Consider the following 17324-nt stretch of genomic DNA (forward strand, 5'->3'; position numbering starts at 1 on the left):
AATAGAAAGCAACAATCAAGACATTTGAGAACATCTGCAAATCAGTGGTTCTACGCAAAGTACTACAATATACCACTGGCGTAACAGTTCAGTTACACCAGGGTTCGGTGTTGATTTGGGGGGCCATATCGCGGTATTCAGTGGCTACCATGCACAGTCGCACTACAGCCAATGATTATCTGACTGTTTTGGTTGATCGGACTGAAACATTATAGACGTGGTATGGACAGATTCATTAACGACTTCTGGTCCAGATTTCCGATTTCGAGACGATATATCTCTGACCCCTTAATCCTTCCAGATATGTTTCTGTAATAGGCAGGCACTCCTTAAGGACTATATTCAAGAAATAAAATATAAGTTAAAGAAGACATTACTAACTACCGAAATTTTTTATCAAAGTGAGCTTACAACTAAATTTACAAATGAACTACTCTCCAGAAAACATAAATTACAATGTACAATTTACATGTAACAAACTCTGAATGTTAACAACATGGAAATGACCATTTAGTTTCAATAATAAGTGAAAAGACGAAACTAACGAACAGTAAAATTATGTTAAATTACAAATTAAATTATCATCTGGAACTGAAACTTCCTGGCAGATTAAAACTGTGTGCCGGACCGAGACTCGAACTCGGGACCTTTGCCTTTCGCGGGCAAGTGCTCTACCAACTGAGCTACCCACGGCCCATCCTCACAGCTTTACTTCTGCCATTACCTCGTCTCCTACCTTCCAAGCTTTACAGAATCTCTCCTGCAGAGTGAAAATCTCGTTCTGGAAACATCCCCCAGGCTGTGGCAAAGCCATGTCTCCGCAATATCCTTTCTTTCAGGAGTGCTAGTTCTGCAAGGTTCACAGGAGAGCTTCTCTTCCATTTCCATAATATTGTCCTTAAGTACATCGCCCTTATATAGACCCTGTATATACTGCTTCCACCTTTCTGCTTTCCCTTCTTTGCTTAGAACTGGCTGGGTTTCCATCTGAGTTCTTGATATTCGTACAAGTGGTTCTCTTATCTCCAAAGGTCTCTTTAATTTTCCTGTAGGCAGTTATCTATCTTACCCGTAGTGAGATAGACCGGCCGGTGTGGCCGTGCGGTTGTAGGCGCTTCAGTCTGGAACCGCGTGACCGCTACGGTCGCAGGTTCGTATCCTGCCTCGGGCATGGATGTGTGTGATGTCCTTAGGTTAGTTAGGTTTAAGTAGTTCTACGTTCTAGGGGACTGATGACCACAGATGTTAACTCCCATAGTGCTCTGAGCCATTTGAACCAACCCTAGTGAGATAAGCCTCTACATCCTTACATTTGTCCACTAGCCATCCCTGCTTAGCCATTTTTCACTTCCTATCGATCTCATTTTTGAGGCGTTTGTATTTCTTTTTGCCTGCTTCATTTACTGCATTTTTATATTTTCTCCTTTCATCAATTACATTCAATATTTCTTTTGTTACCCAACGATTTCTACTAGTTCTCGTCTTTTTACCTACTTGATCCTCTGCTTCCTTCTCTACTTCATCCCTCAGAGCTACCCATTCTTCTTCTACTGTATTTCTTTCCCCATTCCTGTCAATTGTTCCCTTATGCTCTCCGTGAAACTCTGTACAACCTCTGAACATTTAGAAGTTTCCAATCTTTGCACCCCTTTGAAATCTTCCCAAAATCTGACAACAATAAGCGCTGTTTTATATATAACTCGAAAAAACACCGGCGCATGCCATCCAAGAACTGCACGAGGAAATCGACTTCACGCTGCTGCTCCACCTGCCTCTTATATAATATCGACGATTGGGAGGGGGAGGTAAAAATAATACATTCGAGAAATACATCACTGCGTCGACAGAAGTTACCTTGTCTCAGAATCGGTCTGGAGTCCATGAGAGCATTCTTCAAACAGCCGCTGAAGTCTGGGTCAGTCTGCTTGCACGTTTTCATCGATGGTGCTGTAATAAAACAGAATTTCATTAGTGCACTATTTTACGTATGTAAAACACGTCGTATGACAAATAAAACTGACGAAATCTGAACTATTGGACGTGGGCTGTCAACCGTGGCAAACATTGTTTGTAATTTCTTTGCTACTTTTTAAAAAGACTTTTTTTTATTTCAAGAACTTGAATTGCAGTTTTAACACATACCAGAAATTGCTTCTAACTCTGTGAACATTATAGGGCTCGGTACTCATTGCACTGGTGTCAGGACATATACAAGTACGAAGATCTACAGCCATGAGCTATAGCTGAATGGTAAAATTAAGTACTACGTTTTCGAGATTGTATGTCACAGATTCAGGGGAAAATTGTCTATTATCTGAAAAGGAAGCTGTTCACACATGTGACAAAGGTTCGTGTGTACAGACACTTTTCTTTATACTTTCAATTTCTTGTGCTTTTGCACTAGGATTGCATTTTAATGTTGTTTCTATTCTAGAGCTCGGCAATAGATTTAAAATTGGGAGTAATTTGGAGAAGGTAACGATAACGTCTGGAAACCTTGACGATACAGGGGTACTGAAACTATTTTCAATCTTGCTCAGAGACAATTTCTGCCAGACAAAAATATTAGGCCAACTGTAAGTATCAAACTACAAAATCGATATAATTAAACTTAAGCTACCCAAGAGGACCCTGATAAAAAACGAGTGATCGTAGGACAATGGAACCTTGTGTAGGCGTTTTTTAAGAACATTCGGAAAAGAAACAGCAAATAAACTGTTGAAAGCAACACATTTTGATTTCCACATGAGAGGGTAACAATTGTTAACTGCGTACCATGTATGCGTCCTAGGTTACAACCGTTGCTCGAAGTGACGATCATCTGCGTACACGACAGTCTGGAACTACACTAGAGACTGCTCTACTGCTATCCGAAATTTTTAAGGTGGGGTGTGGACGACGGAATATTCAACTGTCAAAAATCAAATGGGTGTGAAATCTTATGGGACTTAACTGCTAAGGTCATCAGTCCCTAAGCTTACACACTACTTAACCTAAATTATCCTAAGGACAAGCACACACACACCCATGCCCGAGGGAGGACTCGAACCTCCGCCGGGACGAGCCGTACAGTCCATAACTGCAGCGGCCCAGACCGCTCGGCTAATCCCGCGCGGCATTCAAGTGTCGTGACACAGCTTGTGTACTGCTTCAAGATCGTACTTTGCGTCCCGCGCTCTCATCCACGTCAGCACTAACTTGTTCAAGAAACTTTGCTGAAATTGGCGTCTTCCAGCGTCAATTTCCAAACCGCCAGTTAACTGGAACTTACGAACCATATTTTTCAACCCCGGTGTGGACAGAGAACCTCTCCGTAAGGCATTAAAGTGTCGATACTGGCGAAGAGCAGCTGCAATACTGCTGTTGTTTTGGTAAAACAGCTTTACGAGTAAAACCCAGCCACCTTGTCCCGGCACTTATTGACTGTGTGCAACTATAGAGCACACTGGTGCCTGTGTTTCACCCCTACGTCGCCATGCCAGTTCTGGTGCCTAACGGCATGTCATGACGTTCAATCGGAATTACAGCACATGTTTTTCTTGCCCTACTTCGGTTGAAAAAATGCCGAATTTCTTGTGGAACTTCGTCGAATATTGGCGCTTCAGCCCCTACACCAATGGTTTCCAAGCTTTCTTAGACCCTGAGTGCAATTAGACGTTAGCTCGTACCACCGCCCTCCCACCTTCCCCTCCCGTCTCTTGTCACTGTCCCCCACATTATCACCAACATTAGCATCTAACTATGCTGTAGAATAATGGCTTTTGTTGGAACACTTTTGTTTTTAAAATGACGAAATATGAGCGGTATTTACATTGTGTGTGTATGCGTGTGTGTTTGTATGTGTGTGTGTGTGTGTGTGTGTGAGAGAGAGAGAGAGAGAGAGAGAGAGAGAGAGAGAGAGAAAAGAGAGAGTGAGCTAGAGAGAGAAGAGAGACAATGAATGACGAAGGAATTCGAGGTGCATAGCACTTACTCCCCACTACTCCGTCTCAGACAAGAAAGCTAATTAATCACAGTGAAGGCAGACACTTCCTATGTATTACTCCTCTCCACTGCGTCAATTGGTTGAATTGCACACTGCAACCCCAATGAAATCCAATCAACTTAAAATGTGTGCACTATAGTTACTGTTCGTAAGTCACTTGATTGCTGCGCGCCTTACTTCTAACTGGCAAAAACTGGAAGACTTCAGGCTGTTAATCCTTTGTGTCTGACCACAGGAACACAGTAATAGTAATAATAATAATAATAAAATATACAGCGCTACGGTAGGCCTTGCATAGTTACTGCTGTGTCGTGCTGTCAATTAATTCATTTACCTCTTCCGAAGCGAGTAGTGAAGCAATTTCTGGACTACTATCTACAACTTATAGAAATTTTCTTGAGATATTCAACATTTGTTAGGTATATGCCTCATTTTTACCATCAGCGATGCATGGGATAAAGCACAACGTATGTGTGGTGTGGACTGAGGGAGAAATCTCTAGCCACCAATGTATTAATGCTACTAACTGCGAAAAAGTGTCCGCCCCTGGTAGCTGAGTGGTATGCCGGCACGGTAGCTCAGCGTGTGTCAACGCGACGGAATGTCATACCTAACGGCCCAGGTCCGATTCCCGGCTGGGTCGGAGATTTTCTCCGCTCAGGGACTGGGTGTTGTGTTGTCTTTATCATCATCATTTCATCCCCATCGACACGCAAGTCGCCAAAGTGGCGTCAACTCGAAAGACTTGCACGAGGGGAACGGTCTACCCGACGGGAGGCCATAGTGACACGTCATTTACATTTTACTGCGAAAAAGTAATGATTGATAACTTGTATAATCAACATTATAGTCTTAAAAATTGTGATAATAGCAATGATCTTTTCGAAATAATTTAGTTTCGTAACTGAAACAGATTCGAATAATTTAGTTTTTACCCCCCAGAAAATTTCATTTCATCCCTTACGGGGTTATTGCTCCCACGTTGAGAACCACTGGCCTATATTTTCATGAAGTTCCGATAGGTGGCGGCGCTATACGTACCTTTTGAAACGGCTTCTGTAACAGAGGTGCTTTCCAAGCAGAGAGCTGAAACATTTTTGTCGGAAAACAAGAGCGTCGTGGGCGCTTGCAGAAAGTTTACAAAGATGTGAGAGTGAACGAAAGCACGGTGTCTTTGGGCGAGGCATCCGCCAACATCACGACAAGATCGTGGGAAACCTGTCCGATCATTGCTATAAAGTTATGTATCAGTATGGTAAATAGTTTTCCGCCGACGCTGGCTCAAGTAGCGAAAGTATTATAATCGCTGTGGGGTGGGGGGTGGAAAGGAGAGGACCAGTAATTTCTTACAAAATAAAATTGTAACGGAAAACATAGTTTATAAAACGACGAACATTCTGATAATATTACTTGATATTAAATACCTACGTAGGGACTTCAGAAAGTAAGTTACACGTGAAGTCCCAAACTAAGATCGTAGTACAACATGATGATAGTACATGTTTCGACTTCCCTGCAAACACAGTCCTGCTGCGGCACGAGTAACAGGAGCATCACAGCGCGAGTGAACTTGTTCTGTCTTAATTAAGTGTTACCTACTCTCTGAAGTCTCCTCACACTATGATTGTCTACAATGTCCTCAAATGAGCTCGTAAGAATAGAAAAAAATCATAGCGATTTATAGGTACAACACTACTGGAAGCTGTGAGAACCTAGGGGCATCTGGCAAGGCGGATGACGGAAAAAGCAGAAATAGTCTTGAGTTTCGAAGAAAAATTGCTGTTGGCACATTTGATACCAGGAACAACCTTTAAACTTTATACCTTCCACCAACACGTACAAAACTATTACGTCTGTCTGTTTGGCGAGGAATGATATTAACCGGTTTACGAAGGCCACAACATTTTTTTTTTCTAGGGCGAAGCGGCAGCTATCACATGTCGACGAACAGACGCTGTAACATGCAATAATAAAGTAGAATCAAAGGGTTGTGTGCCGTAATAATAATAATGGCGTGTGACGAGGGCCTCGCGTCGGGTAGACCGCTCGCCTGGTGCAAGTCTTTCGATTTGACGCCACTTCGGCGACTTGCGCGTCGATGCGAATGAAATGATGATGATTAGGGCAACACAACACCCAGTCCCTTAGCGGAGAAAATCTCCGACCCAGCCGGGAATCGAACCCGGCCCCTTAGAATTTACAGCCTGTCGCGCTGACCACTCAGCTACCGGGCACGGACGGTTGTGTGCTGTACACGTAAATAAGTTTCCATAAATAGAAACTTTAAACTTGGTGCTTTCTCTGGACATACCGTTCTTTCATGGATCAGTTTATACAACGATTGTTTTAGCCGCACGGGATTAGCCGAGCGGTCTAAGGCACTGCAGTCATGGACTGTGCGGTTGGTCCCGGCGGAGGTTCGAGTCCTCCCTTGGGCTTGGGTGTGTGTGTTTGTCCTTCGGATAATTTAGGTTAAGTAGTGTGTAAGTTTAGGGACTGATGACCTTAGCAGTTAAGTCCCATAAGATTTCACACACATTTGAATACTTGAGATTGTTTTATGCGACAACACAACGAAACCATGATATAAAGAGAGGAATGTGTTGTTCTATCTATGTCTACGAAACAATGCAAAGTCTGTTCCGCATATTTTCTAGTTTTTACGGATTGTGTGTAGTGCTTCCAAAAAGCTAGGAATTTCCAGAATGAGATTTTCACTCTGCAGCGGAGTGTGCGCTGATATGAAATTCCGTGGCAGATTGTATGCCGCACCGAGACTCGAATTCGGGACCTTTGCCTTTCGCGTGCAAATGCTCTACCATCTGAGCTGCCCCAGCACGGCTCACACTCCGTCCTCAGAGGGTTTACGTCTGCCAGTACCTCGTCTCCCTATCTTCCAAAGTTTCAGCTAGAAATGAAATGATAATTAAATGGACACCCTAGCTGCAAACAGTCGTTGATGTACTTCATTGTGGACATGTTGAAAATGTGTGCCCTTACCAGGACTCAAACCCGGGATCTCCTGCTTACATGGCAGACGCTCTATCCATCTGAGCCACCGTGGGCACAGAGGATAGCGCGTCTGCAGGGACTTATCCCTTGCACGCTCCCCGTGAGATCCACATTCCCAACATGTCCACACAACTACATTCGTAGTGCGCCTAATAGATGTTTGCCCATCATACTCATTACTCGTGGCAGATTAATCTACCAAGTCCCGTACGAGTTCGGGCATAGCGTGTGCGTTCGCACAAGAAGGTCAATGGCTGGGAAGCCATATTTTAACTATATATGACGGAAGTATCTGTTCCCGAAAGAACAGTTACCGTGGATGACCATGCAGCTTTGCTAGAAATGAATCTATTAGGCGCACTACGAATGTAGTGGTGTGGACATGTTGGGAATGTGGATCTCACGGGGAGCGTGCAAGGGATAAGTCCCTGCAGACGCGCTATCCTCTGTGCCCACGGTGGCTCAGATGGATAGAGCGTCTGCCATGTAAGCAGGAGATCCCGGGTTCGAGTCCCGGTAAGGGCACAGATTTTCAACATGTCCCAATGAAGTACATCAACGCCTGTTTGCAGCTAGGGTGTCCATTTAATTATCATTTCATTTCTAGCAAAGCTGCATGGTCATCCACGGTAACTGTTCTTTCGGAACAGATACTTCCGTCATATATATTTCAGCTAGAACTTTGCTTGAAACAGTGTGAGGTGTACCAAATGCAATGATCATTTTATTTTCGAAACATGATATCAGCGATTGAATTATTCAGATACCTCTACACAGGACGAAACAATCATCCATTGACGTTAGACATCATGAACCTGGTATGAAAACTCACTAACAGGAATCAAGGTGTAAGTCTGTGTTGGGATAAAGCTCACAGCGGTATTTCTGGAAATGAAACAGCAGAGAGAGTAGCTACAGAAGCCCCTCGTGTCAGAAAGGGAAACAGTTAGGAGCAGCAGCTACAGATATATTAATCGGCGTCAAACCGATAATCAGAGAGACGTGGTACGCAGAATTCTGATAGTCATCCAATTACTTTCTCCGAGCGTACGCTATAATAAACCCAGTACTGGTGATTTGAGTTCTGGCGGGAGAAACATCAGTTTATCAGAACGTTTAAGAACATTAAAACACTCCTTACGTTCAACCATGGCTGATACACGAAACAACTTGCTATTATGTGATAGCGGTAACCGACAGCATGACAACCATATCTCCTTTAGCTGTCCGAACAGATGCGATACTACAACTGCTGCAACATCGGGTCGACATGAGCTGCCCTCTACAACTTCTATAACAGTACTGCTACGTCGAAGAGACTTTACAATATACTCATTTTTGACTGAAGTGCTGGTCCTCTTTTATTGTAAACATCATATAAGACCTGTGCGTAAGTCTCTGAAGTAAGTGGTTTGGGAGGTTTCAAGCTGTGCGTCTGTTTTGTGTGAATTTGTTTCCAGAAGGCATATATATGTCTTGATGACAATGTGAGTCCCTACTCAAGTGCCAAGTAAATTAAACAGAAAAGAACAAATGAACATTGAAAAGCTTCGTAATGTGTTTGTACGGGCTGCTTCATTACATCATTTGCAAAAATTGTGGAACTGTAGCTTAAACATACAGAACCTTCATCTCTTGAGGAAAATTTTTCTTTTAACACGTCATTTGCTACGCAAACGAGTGGTCTTGTAGGTTCCGAGAATGAAATTGAAGAATTTTTACGTGGTCTTTCGGATAATTCACAACAGGCATTGAGCCTTCCTGAGGCTGACTGTTTCCCTACCACAGGAAACTATTTGGTCCTCTGGAGTGGACCGTTACTTCTCGTGAAAAGTAAGAGTGATTTTAGGCTTCAACATGCAACTGCTTCAAATAACCCGTCCCTTTTCATAACAAACCCTCAGCTGTTGTCATGGCGTTTAAGTTATCGTTTTTGATTTCCACTTTGTAAATTATTAGTAACACGTACTGACAGTCAGAACCACATATTGAAACAACTGAGCTATCCTAGTGGATGCAGCTGGTCGAAATACAGCGTGACCGCAAAGTCCGCTAACATTTGAAAATGCTATAATTCACGGAATAATGTAAGTTGAGGTGTAAAACGTGACGCACGTACTTAAAATGGCATGGGGTTTTTTGAACCCACAAGCGGGTGAAAAAACGGGCCAACAGATAAAACTGCAGAATTTGGGATACCGAAATTACTAGAACTGTCATGGAGACTGAACTGCATGACGACATCACGGTGAGGTGTGTATTTACCATGTCAGTCGTGATGACACCCTTTTTCTTCGAGGAAATGCGGGCTGGTACTTATCAAACTACGTGTGCGATGTACGCCAATATGTTACATGAACGCATCGTCCCTAGCCTAGGTGATAAACACCTGCTGGAAGGTACGACTTTTATGCAAGATGGCTCTCCACCCCTCATTAATACTCGTGTGAAAGATCTCTTGCACACATCGTTTGATGGGGATCTAGTGCCGATCCGCCACATTCGGTATGCTTGGCCTGACAGGTACCCACACCGTAATCTGTGTGATTGTTGGTTATGTGGTTACGTGTAGTCTTAAGTGTACCGCGATCGTCCGACATCTTTCGGGATGCTGAAAGACAACATCGTGTAGCAATTTCTCGCCACACCTTCTGATATGCTGTACAGTGATGTTCACAAAATTGTCTCTGAACTACAGGTATTGGTGATGATTGATGGCCGATATGGCGAGCATTTGCTATAAAGAACATCATTTTTTTGGTGCTAATTATTGCTTTTGTATCATATGAAGAGCAGTCTGATGTTCTTTTTCTGCGTTATTCTTTTGGTTTTGAATAAAACTATATGTCATTTCCAGCGTGTGTGTCAGTTTATACCTTTTGAGCTACATTATTCAGTGAATTACTGAATTTTCAAATGTGTACAGACTTTTTCATCACCCTCAACATCGATTCAGACAATTAGTTCCACACACATGACTTTATTTTCATTGGTGTAAATTAACTAATTCCAACTTGACGAAAAATGTTATCAGCTGCGACAACCTATAATCACTCTATTTTTTTCCTTGAGACACGTCTCTGAGTACACGTAAAGTGTATACGACAATTACCCGTATCAGGGCTTCAGGGGGTTTTCTTTGACGTTTTCATGTTACGGCACTTACCTGTGGGACGCCATGGAAAGAGATGGGTATGATGCAAGTCGGATTGAAAGCAAACTACACGAATTTGCTGCGTAGCCTCTGCCATTGATGATTTGTCTAATACGTGGTTGTTGTGCACCTCTTTTCTTCATCATTACAATAAGAAAACAAAACTCGAACATAGTGCACTGTACTTAATATATGAGTACCCTCTAAGAACACATAATCAGTTGCTCCAACACGTCAGCCTATTCTAACTGGTTTCCACAGGTGTAATGCACAATTTTTTATGGACACCGCTAGTGGATATTTAGTGACGAATATCGCCTAATCACGAAAAGCCACAATCCGATATCATTTCCAAGTGAAAGAAGGACGGAGCAAAAGGGAAAGAACGTTATTGATCTGGCTTGAATAGAATCAGAAGAACTGTTTGCAGTTTCCCATTACGACCAACTTAAATTGGAAAGAACACATAGAAAATGTTGTGGGGAAGGCTAACCAAAGACTCCGTTTTATTGGCAGGACACTTAGAAAATGTAACAGACCTACTAAGGAGACTGCCTACACTACACTTGTCCGTCCTCTTTTAGAATACCGCTGCGTGGTGTGGGATCCTTACCAGATAGGACTGACGGAGTACATCGAAAAAGTTCAAAGAAAGGCAGCACGTTTTGTATTATCGCGAAATATGGGAAAGAGTGTCACAGAAATGATACAGGATTTGGGCTAGAAATCATTAAAAGAAAGGTCGTTGCGACGGAATCTTCTCAAGAAATTCCAATCACCAGCTTTCTCCTCCTAATACTAAAATATTTTGTTGACACCGACCTTCATAGGGCGGAACGATCATCACGATAAAATAAGGGAAAACGTAATTGTGATGGTGGTTCGATGAACCCTCTGCCAGGCATTTAAATGTGATTTGCAGAGTATCCATGTAGATGAAGATGTAGATGTAGGCAACAGATTTTCAAAAACATTGTGACCCTGCGATGAGATACAGCAACTACAATTAAGTCTCTCTTCGTCACATCGAATTGCTCTTTCAGGTGTTACAACACATAATGTATGTTCAGCAGGACAACACTTTAAACTAATCTAGAAGATGAAATTAATTTTCGTTCAATAGCGTTTTGTTTCTCCATCAGGTAGTTTACGCACTTTGTTACTATATTCACATGTATCTAGCTGGGCGTAAATGGTAGAGAAACACATTTTCCGCGATAATTTTTAAGGCGATGGGTATCAGAAGAGAGGCATGAGATGCCTTTCCAAATGTTATCTACCTTGAAACTTCATGGCAAATTAAAAATGTGTACCGGAACTGAGGACCTTTGCCTTCCGCGGGCAAGTGCTCTACTGTCTGAGCTGCCTAAACGCGATTTACGATCCGCTCTCACAGGAGACGAGGTACTGGTGGAATTGCTCTGAGCTACCCAAGCGCGATTCACGACCCGCTCTCACAGGAGCCGAGGTATTGGTGGAATTAAAGCTGTGAGGACGGGTCGTGAGTCGTGCTTTGGTAGCTCAGATAGTAGAGAACCTGCCCGAGCAAGGAAATAGGTCCCGAGCTCGAATCTCGGTTCGGCAAACTGGTCTGCAAATAAAGTAGATTAAAACTGAAAGGAAGTTTCGCATCAGCGCACACTCCGCTGCTGTGTGAAAACTTCGTTCTGATTATCTACTTTATTTGCAGACCATTTTGGACAAGTTTGCTTCCATTCTCCGACTGTATTACGAGCACCACGCCATACACAAGAGAGCCGCTGCTCAAAGCACTGAGGGGTCGGTCTCGTGTAGTGGTCGACAACCAACCACGATCTTAAATCACTGCAGCATGGCTTACGGAAACGGAAAAGTAAATTTCAGGAAAAATACTTTTGTAGCAGTGTGGTGTATTCTTCTGCTCTACAAAATACACTACTAGCCATTAAAATTGCTACACCAAGAAGAAATGCAGATGATAAACGGTTATTCATTGGACAAATATATTATACTAGAACTGACATGTGATTACATTTTCACGCAGTTTGGGTGCATAGATCCTGAGAAATCAGTACCCAGAACAACCACCTCTGGGCATTTGGTCAAACATAGCTTGCATGGCGTGTGCAGGTACAGCTGCCCATGCAGCTTCAACACGATACCACAGTTCATCAAGAGTAGTGACTGGCGTATTGTGACGAGCCGGTTGCTCGGCCACCATTGACAAGACGTTTTCAATTGGTAAGCGATCTGGAGAATGTGCTGGCCAGGGCAGCAGTCGAATATTTCCTGTATCTAGAAAGGCCCATACAGGACCTGCAACATGCGGTCGTGCATTATCCTGCTGAAATGTAGGGTTTCGCAGCGATCGAATGAAGGGTAGAGCAACGGGTCGTAACACATCTGAAATGCAACATCCACTGTTCAAAGTGCCGTCAATGCGAACAAGAGGTGACCGAGACGTGTAACCAATGGCACCACATACCATCACGGCGGGTGATACGCCAGTATGGAGATGACGAATACACGTTTCCAATGTGCGTTCACCGCGATGTCGCCAAACACGGATGCGTCGTCGTTGAGTACACCATCGCATGCGCTGCTGTCTGTGATGCAGCGTCAAGGGTAACCGCAGCCATGGTCTCCGAGATGATAGTCCATGCTGCTGCAAGCGTTGTCGAACTGTTCGTGCAGATGGTTGTTGTCTTGCAAACGTCCCCATCTGTTGACTCAGGGATCGAGACGTGACTGCACGATCCGTTACAGCCATGCGGATAAGATGCCTGTCATCTCGACTGCTGGTCATACGAGGCCGTTGGGATCCAGCACGGCTTTCCGTATTACCCTCCTGCACCCACCGATTCCATATTCTGCTAACAGTCATTGGATCTCGACCAACGCGAGCAGCAATGTCGCGATACGATAAACCGCAATCGCGATAAGCTACAAGCCGACCTTTATCAAAGTCGGAAACGTGATGGTAAGCATTTCTCCTCCTTACACGAGGCATCACAACAACGTTTCACCAGGTAACGCCGGTCACCTGCTGTTTGTGTATGAGAAATCGGCTGGAAACTTTCCTCATCTCAGCACGTTGTAGGTGTCGCCGCCAGCGCCAACCTTGTGTGAATGCTCTGAAAAGCTAATCATTTGCAAATCACAGGATCTTCTTCCTGTCGGTTGAATTTCGCGTTTGTAGCACGTTATCTTCGTGGTGTAGCAATTTTAATGGCCAGTAGTGTATTAAGTACTCACTTAGAGAAGTTGGAAATTGTAGATTAATAACACTGTGTAATCGCAAAGAGGTAAACATTTTCTTCACTGGAATAATAATATAACAAATGCCAATAAGAATATTTGCAGAAAACATAGCATAAGGGGCGATTAAAAAGTTTCCGTTTGAGAGCGTTGCTGCAGCGTATATACACCGTAGAGCGACACCGATACTGATATATGAGCACCGACATTTAGGCAACGGATTAATGTGGCATTCATGTTTTTCCAAGGGGCCTGCGGTTGAAACGAATTATTGCGACGTTTTTACCAAATACGTTGAAATACGACCAGCGTGCTGCTACTCTTTCCTTGGCTGCTGATGGACGAACTCAGGCAGGCACAGATCGGAGAATGAAGAATATAGATGGGGCAGTACATCTCTCGAAAACCACAGTTGTGGAATCAAGGGCCAAATTTATGATAACGCACGTCCCCATGTCGCAAATTTCCTAAAATGGGAGACACTCGAGCACCCGGCCAATCTCACGATCTTCTCTCCGCCGGCCGCTGTGGGCGAGCGGCTCTAGGCGCTTCAGTCTGGAACCGCGCTGCTGTTACGATCGGAGGTTCGAGTCCTGCCTCGGCCATGGATGTGTGTGATGTCCTTAGGTTTAAGTCGTTCTAAGTCTAGGGGACTGATGACCTCAGATGTTAAATCCCATAGTGCTTAGAGCCATCTGAACTTTGCTCTCTCTTCATGCGATTAACATGTCTTCGGTCCCTTAAAAGTTCCGACGATCTCTTTCGTAAAAATATGCACAGCAGGCAGTTACGGACATCTTGATGTAGCACGATACGGTATTTACCAAACTTGTATCTTCAACCTGGTTCGTCCGTGTGATTATCACCTCAAAGCCCACAGCGATTTTGCCTCGGTGGCATACTGGTTCTGGACTGTACGGCCTTCGAACGGAAACGTTTTGATCGACCCTTATACCATAGGCAAAGATTGTCAGGCATGTGCCATGTTCCTTCGGGAAGGATTCTAAATGGTTCAAATGGCTCTGAGCACTATGGGACCCAACTGCTGAGGTCACCAGTCCCCTAGAACTTAGAACTAGTTAAACCTAACTAACCGAAGGACATCACAAACATCCATGCCCGAGGCAGGATTCGAACCTGCGACCGTAGCGGTCTTGCGGAAGGATTCTATACAGTTCCATATTGTGGTATAGAGAAGAATATACAGGCTTACCGGGTATCGGAGCAGATTTTTGGTTAGACACAGGAGTTTCTTATGGCATGAACACGTATTTCTCAACTACAAAAATTCGAGAAAGATAAACATACATTTCGGGATTACGATACGGAGTTAGAGGACCGCTGTTATTGACATTTTGTGATAATGATAAAGTAGATTATGTTTGAGTATCCGAGACGCTATTCGCGCCCAATGCTGCTGTCTGTAGGACGGTTGCATCTCCCAGAGTACGACATCAAAATGACAGAAAAACCTGCGCAGGTTCGGCGCTTGGTGCAGGGACTGCCAGCTTACTTTTAATATAACTAAATGTAACCTATTATGCATCCGACGAGATCTTCTGCTGCCCGACTACACTATTGACTACAAATCACTGGAAAGAGTAGCTAGCGTAGAATTCCTGTAATAGCAGCAACCGTCCAGAGTGACAGAAAGTGGACCAGATAAAACACACATGGCCCCTTATATGTAAATTGAAGTTGTAGGGGGAGAAAGGAAAGGAAACGGGTTAGTGATATCAGCTGTATTCAGACGTTACACAGAAACAGCGAAGTCGACTTAAAAAGTGTGCCACACCGGGATTCGAACCCGGGATCTTCTGCTTGCAAGGTGGATGCGTTAACCACTGTGTCACCCGGAACAGTGTCCATCACAACTGCTGGGGTTATATCCATAGTCCATTTCCTCCATGCTCGCTACTCAGATTCCCGCAGGAGGTCTGACGTGCATCCACACTGGAGAAGTTTGATCCATTGCCCATCTAACCGAAGCATTTGTATGAAAGCGTGGCATCTGTTCTTTCGGATATGTCCGAAAGAACAGACACTAAGCATTCATATAAATATAGTCCCGTCAAATAGTAGATAAACCTTGCAAAAGGTGGGGTAGAAAATTTTATTTTACTAAATGTCGTTATTTTACTATATGGCTCGAAAGATTGGAAAACTAACTTTTTTCAACAAAATTTATATTGCCTAAACTCTCTGTAGTCAAAATGCTTTCAAAATAGAGGACTCTTTTCAGTTTTCTTCTTCAAAAAATATCACTCTCTTATGCTCGTAGAGCTTTGGCATCTATTCACTTTTTAAAAGAGCAGAAAATTCTCTGCAAATTTGACTATTACGATTTCCTTCAGTACCCTCTTTCAGTACCAAGTAGAGTTTGTGAAAAAATATGTTTTTAAAATTTTGAGTGAAAGGCAAAATACCTAGTTCTTGAGCACTTTCATTTCGGTTTCTGTTTATATAGTAGATATATAACATACATAATGTTATGTATTGGAATTGAATATTTCACTTTGCAGTATTCAATTATTCCAAGTGCAGTTGGATGATTCCTGGGCATCCACATGTAGTGATTGGTACTTCAACACGACATAATTTACTCATTATGTTATATAACCTTTGACAGAAAATTTAACTATTATTAAATGAAATAGGAGAACGGAAATAGCTAGCTAATTGCACTTGTATAAAGAAACCATACAATATAAATGACTCGTAGATGGCAATATTATTAAGAAGGCATTAACATTTACTAACGCTTGTTAATACCACTTCTGCATGCGTAATAATTCTGACGGTGTTTTACAGTTTTTACAATTAATATCACTGCAGTTGTAGCAAATGCCAGAATTTCTCAAACCTCCACTAAAGATCAACTTAAGCACGAAACAAGGTGAAGAACTGACTAATGCGTCGGGTCTTGGCTTATGGCCTCAGACCGTTGTTAGTGTGAGTTAGCCCCATTTCTCAGGATGTTCAAAGTTTCCCATCCAACGAACTAAATGTAGCGTTCTAGAAATAATACGGGAGGAAAAGTTTATATGTGAATGGACTGTGGATGACAGCGGAATGAGGCAGTCGCAAGTGGAGAAACGTTAGATACGCTATGTTTTTAGACAAGTCAGGTGTGACGGAAGCAGTTATTGAAGCGAAACTTGGTGGATTCTGAAACTCTGCATGTAGATCACAGAGTTGTGTGAAATAGAAATATGGTCGAATGGAAATTCGGAGATGAATAAACTGGACGGTGTAAAAATTTAGTGCTAAAAATATATGTTAAATTTTAAGGTGGTAAACAGCGAATTAAATGTACACGTTCTAGAAATAATAAGCAAGGGAAGTGTACATAAAATACTCTTATACTTAGGAAGGGTAGGACACCCGTTAATGCTTCATAGCACGAAATCTGATACTGAGACCTTAGACAGAAGCTGATAATAAAGGAAATATCAACAAGGGCAAATCTTCATGGTACAGGAATGTAGGTAGACGCGTTAGCACAACGCCTGTGCGTTCTAAGACATTTCACAGTAAGCACTCACGTAGCTGAGCGGCGCCGGCGTATGCGACAAGCAGTAGCACAAACAGCGGCAGTGTTGACCCCATGGCGCCTGGAACTGAAAGCCGACCTCTGGAGCTGGAGGATTGCGTGTGGCGTTGGCGGCACACCGGCTCCTGTCTTTAAAGATTCCGTTCTCAAGGGCAACTACACCCACCGTGTAGCCGGTCGCCGTGACGTCGCCCCACGCATGCAGACTCTTCTCTGCTTGGGAGACAGCTGTAGAAGAGAAGGGCGTAGGTAATGTTTGTAGAAGAGAAGGGCGTAGGTAATGTTCAGCCTGAACTATCGACGATCCGATACGTACAGATTACAACGTTCCCCATATCCGCACTCTTATTCCGAAACGCAGCCTGAGGCGTTCGCGAAGCTGT

General features: G+C 43.3%; 1 protein-coding gene across 1 annotated transcript in view; it reads right to left on the reverse strand.

Moving 5' to 3' along the window:
• Positions 1–17076, reverse strand: part of LOC126203944 (protein takeout-like) — a 37781-nt gene extending 20705 nt beyond the window's left edge. Inside the window, exons 1-2 of the mRNA XM_049938338.1 lie at positions 16934–17076; positions 1855–1947 (exon numbers count right to left, since the gene is read on the reverse strand). Coding sequence (XP_049794295.1) covers positions 1855–1947; positions 16934–16997 — 157 coding nt within the window. The 5' untranslated portion in view covers positions 16998–17076. The remainder of the gene's footprint in view (positions 1–1854; positions 1948–16933) is intronic.
• Between the last annotated feature and the right edge of the window lie 248 nt (positions 17077–17324).

Source organism: Schistocerca nitens, chromosome 9, assembly GCF_023898315.1.
Source record: "Schistocerca nitens isolate TAMUIC-IGC-003100 chromosome 9, iqSchNite1.1, whole genome shotgun sequence".
In the NCBI taxonomy this organism is placed as follows: domain Eukaryota; kingdom Metazoa; phylum Arthropoda; class Insecta; order Orthoptera; family Acrididae; genus Schistocerca; species Schistocerca nitens.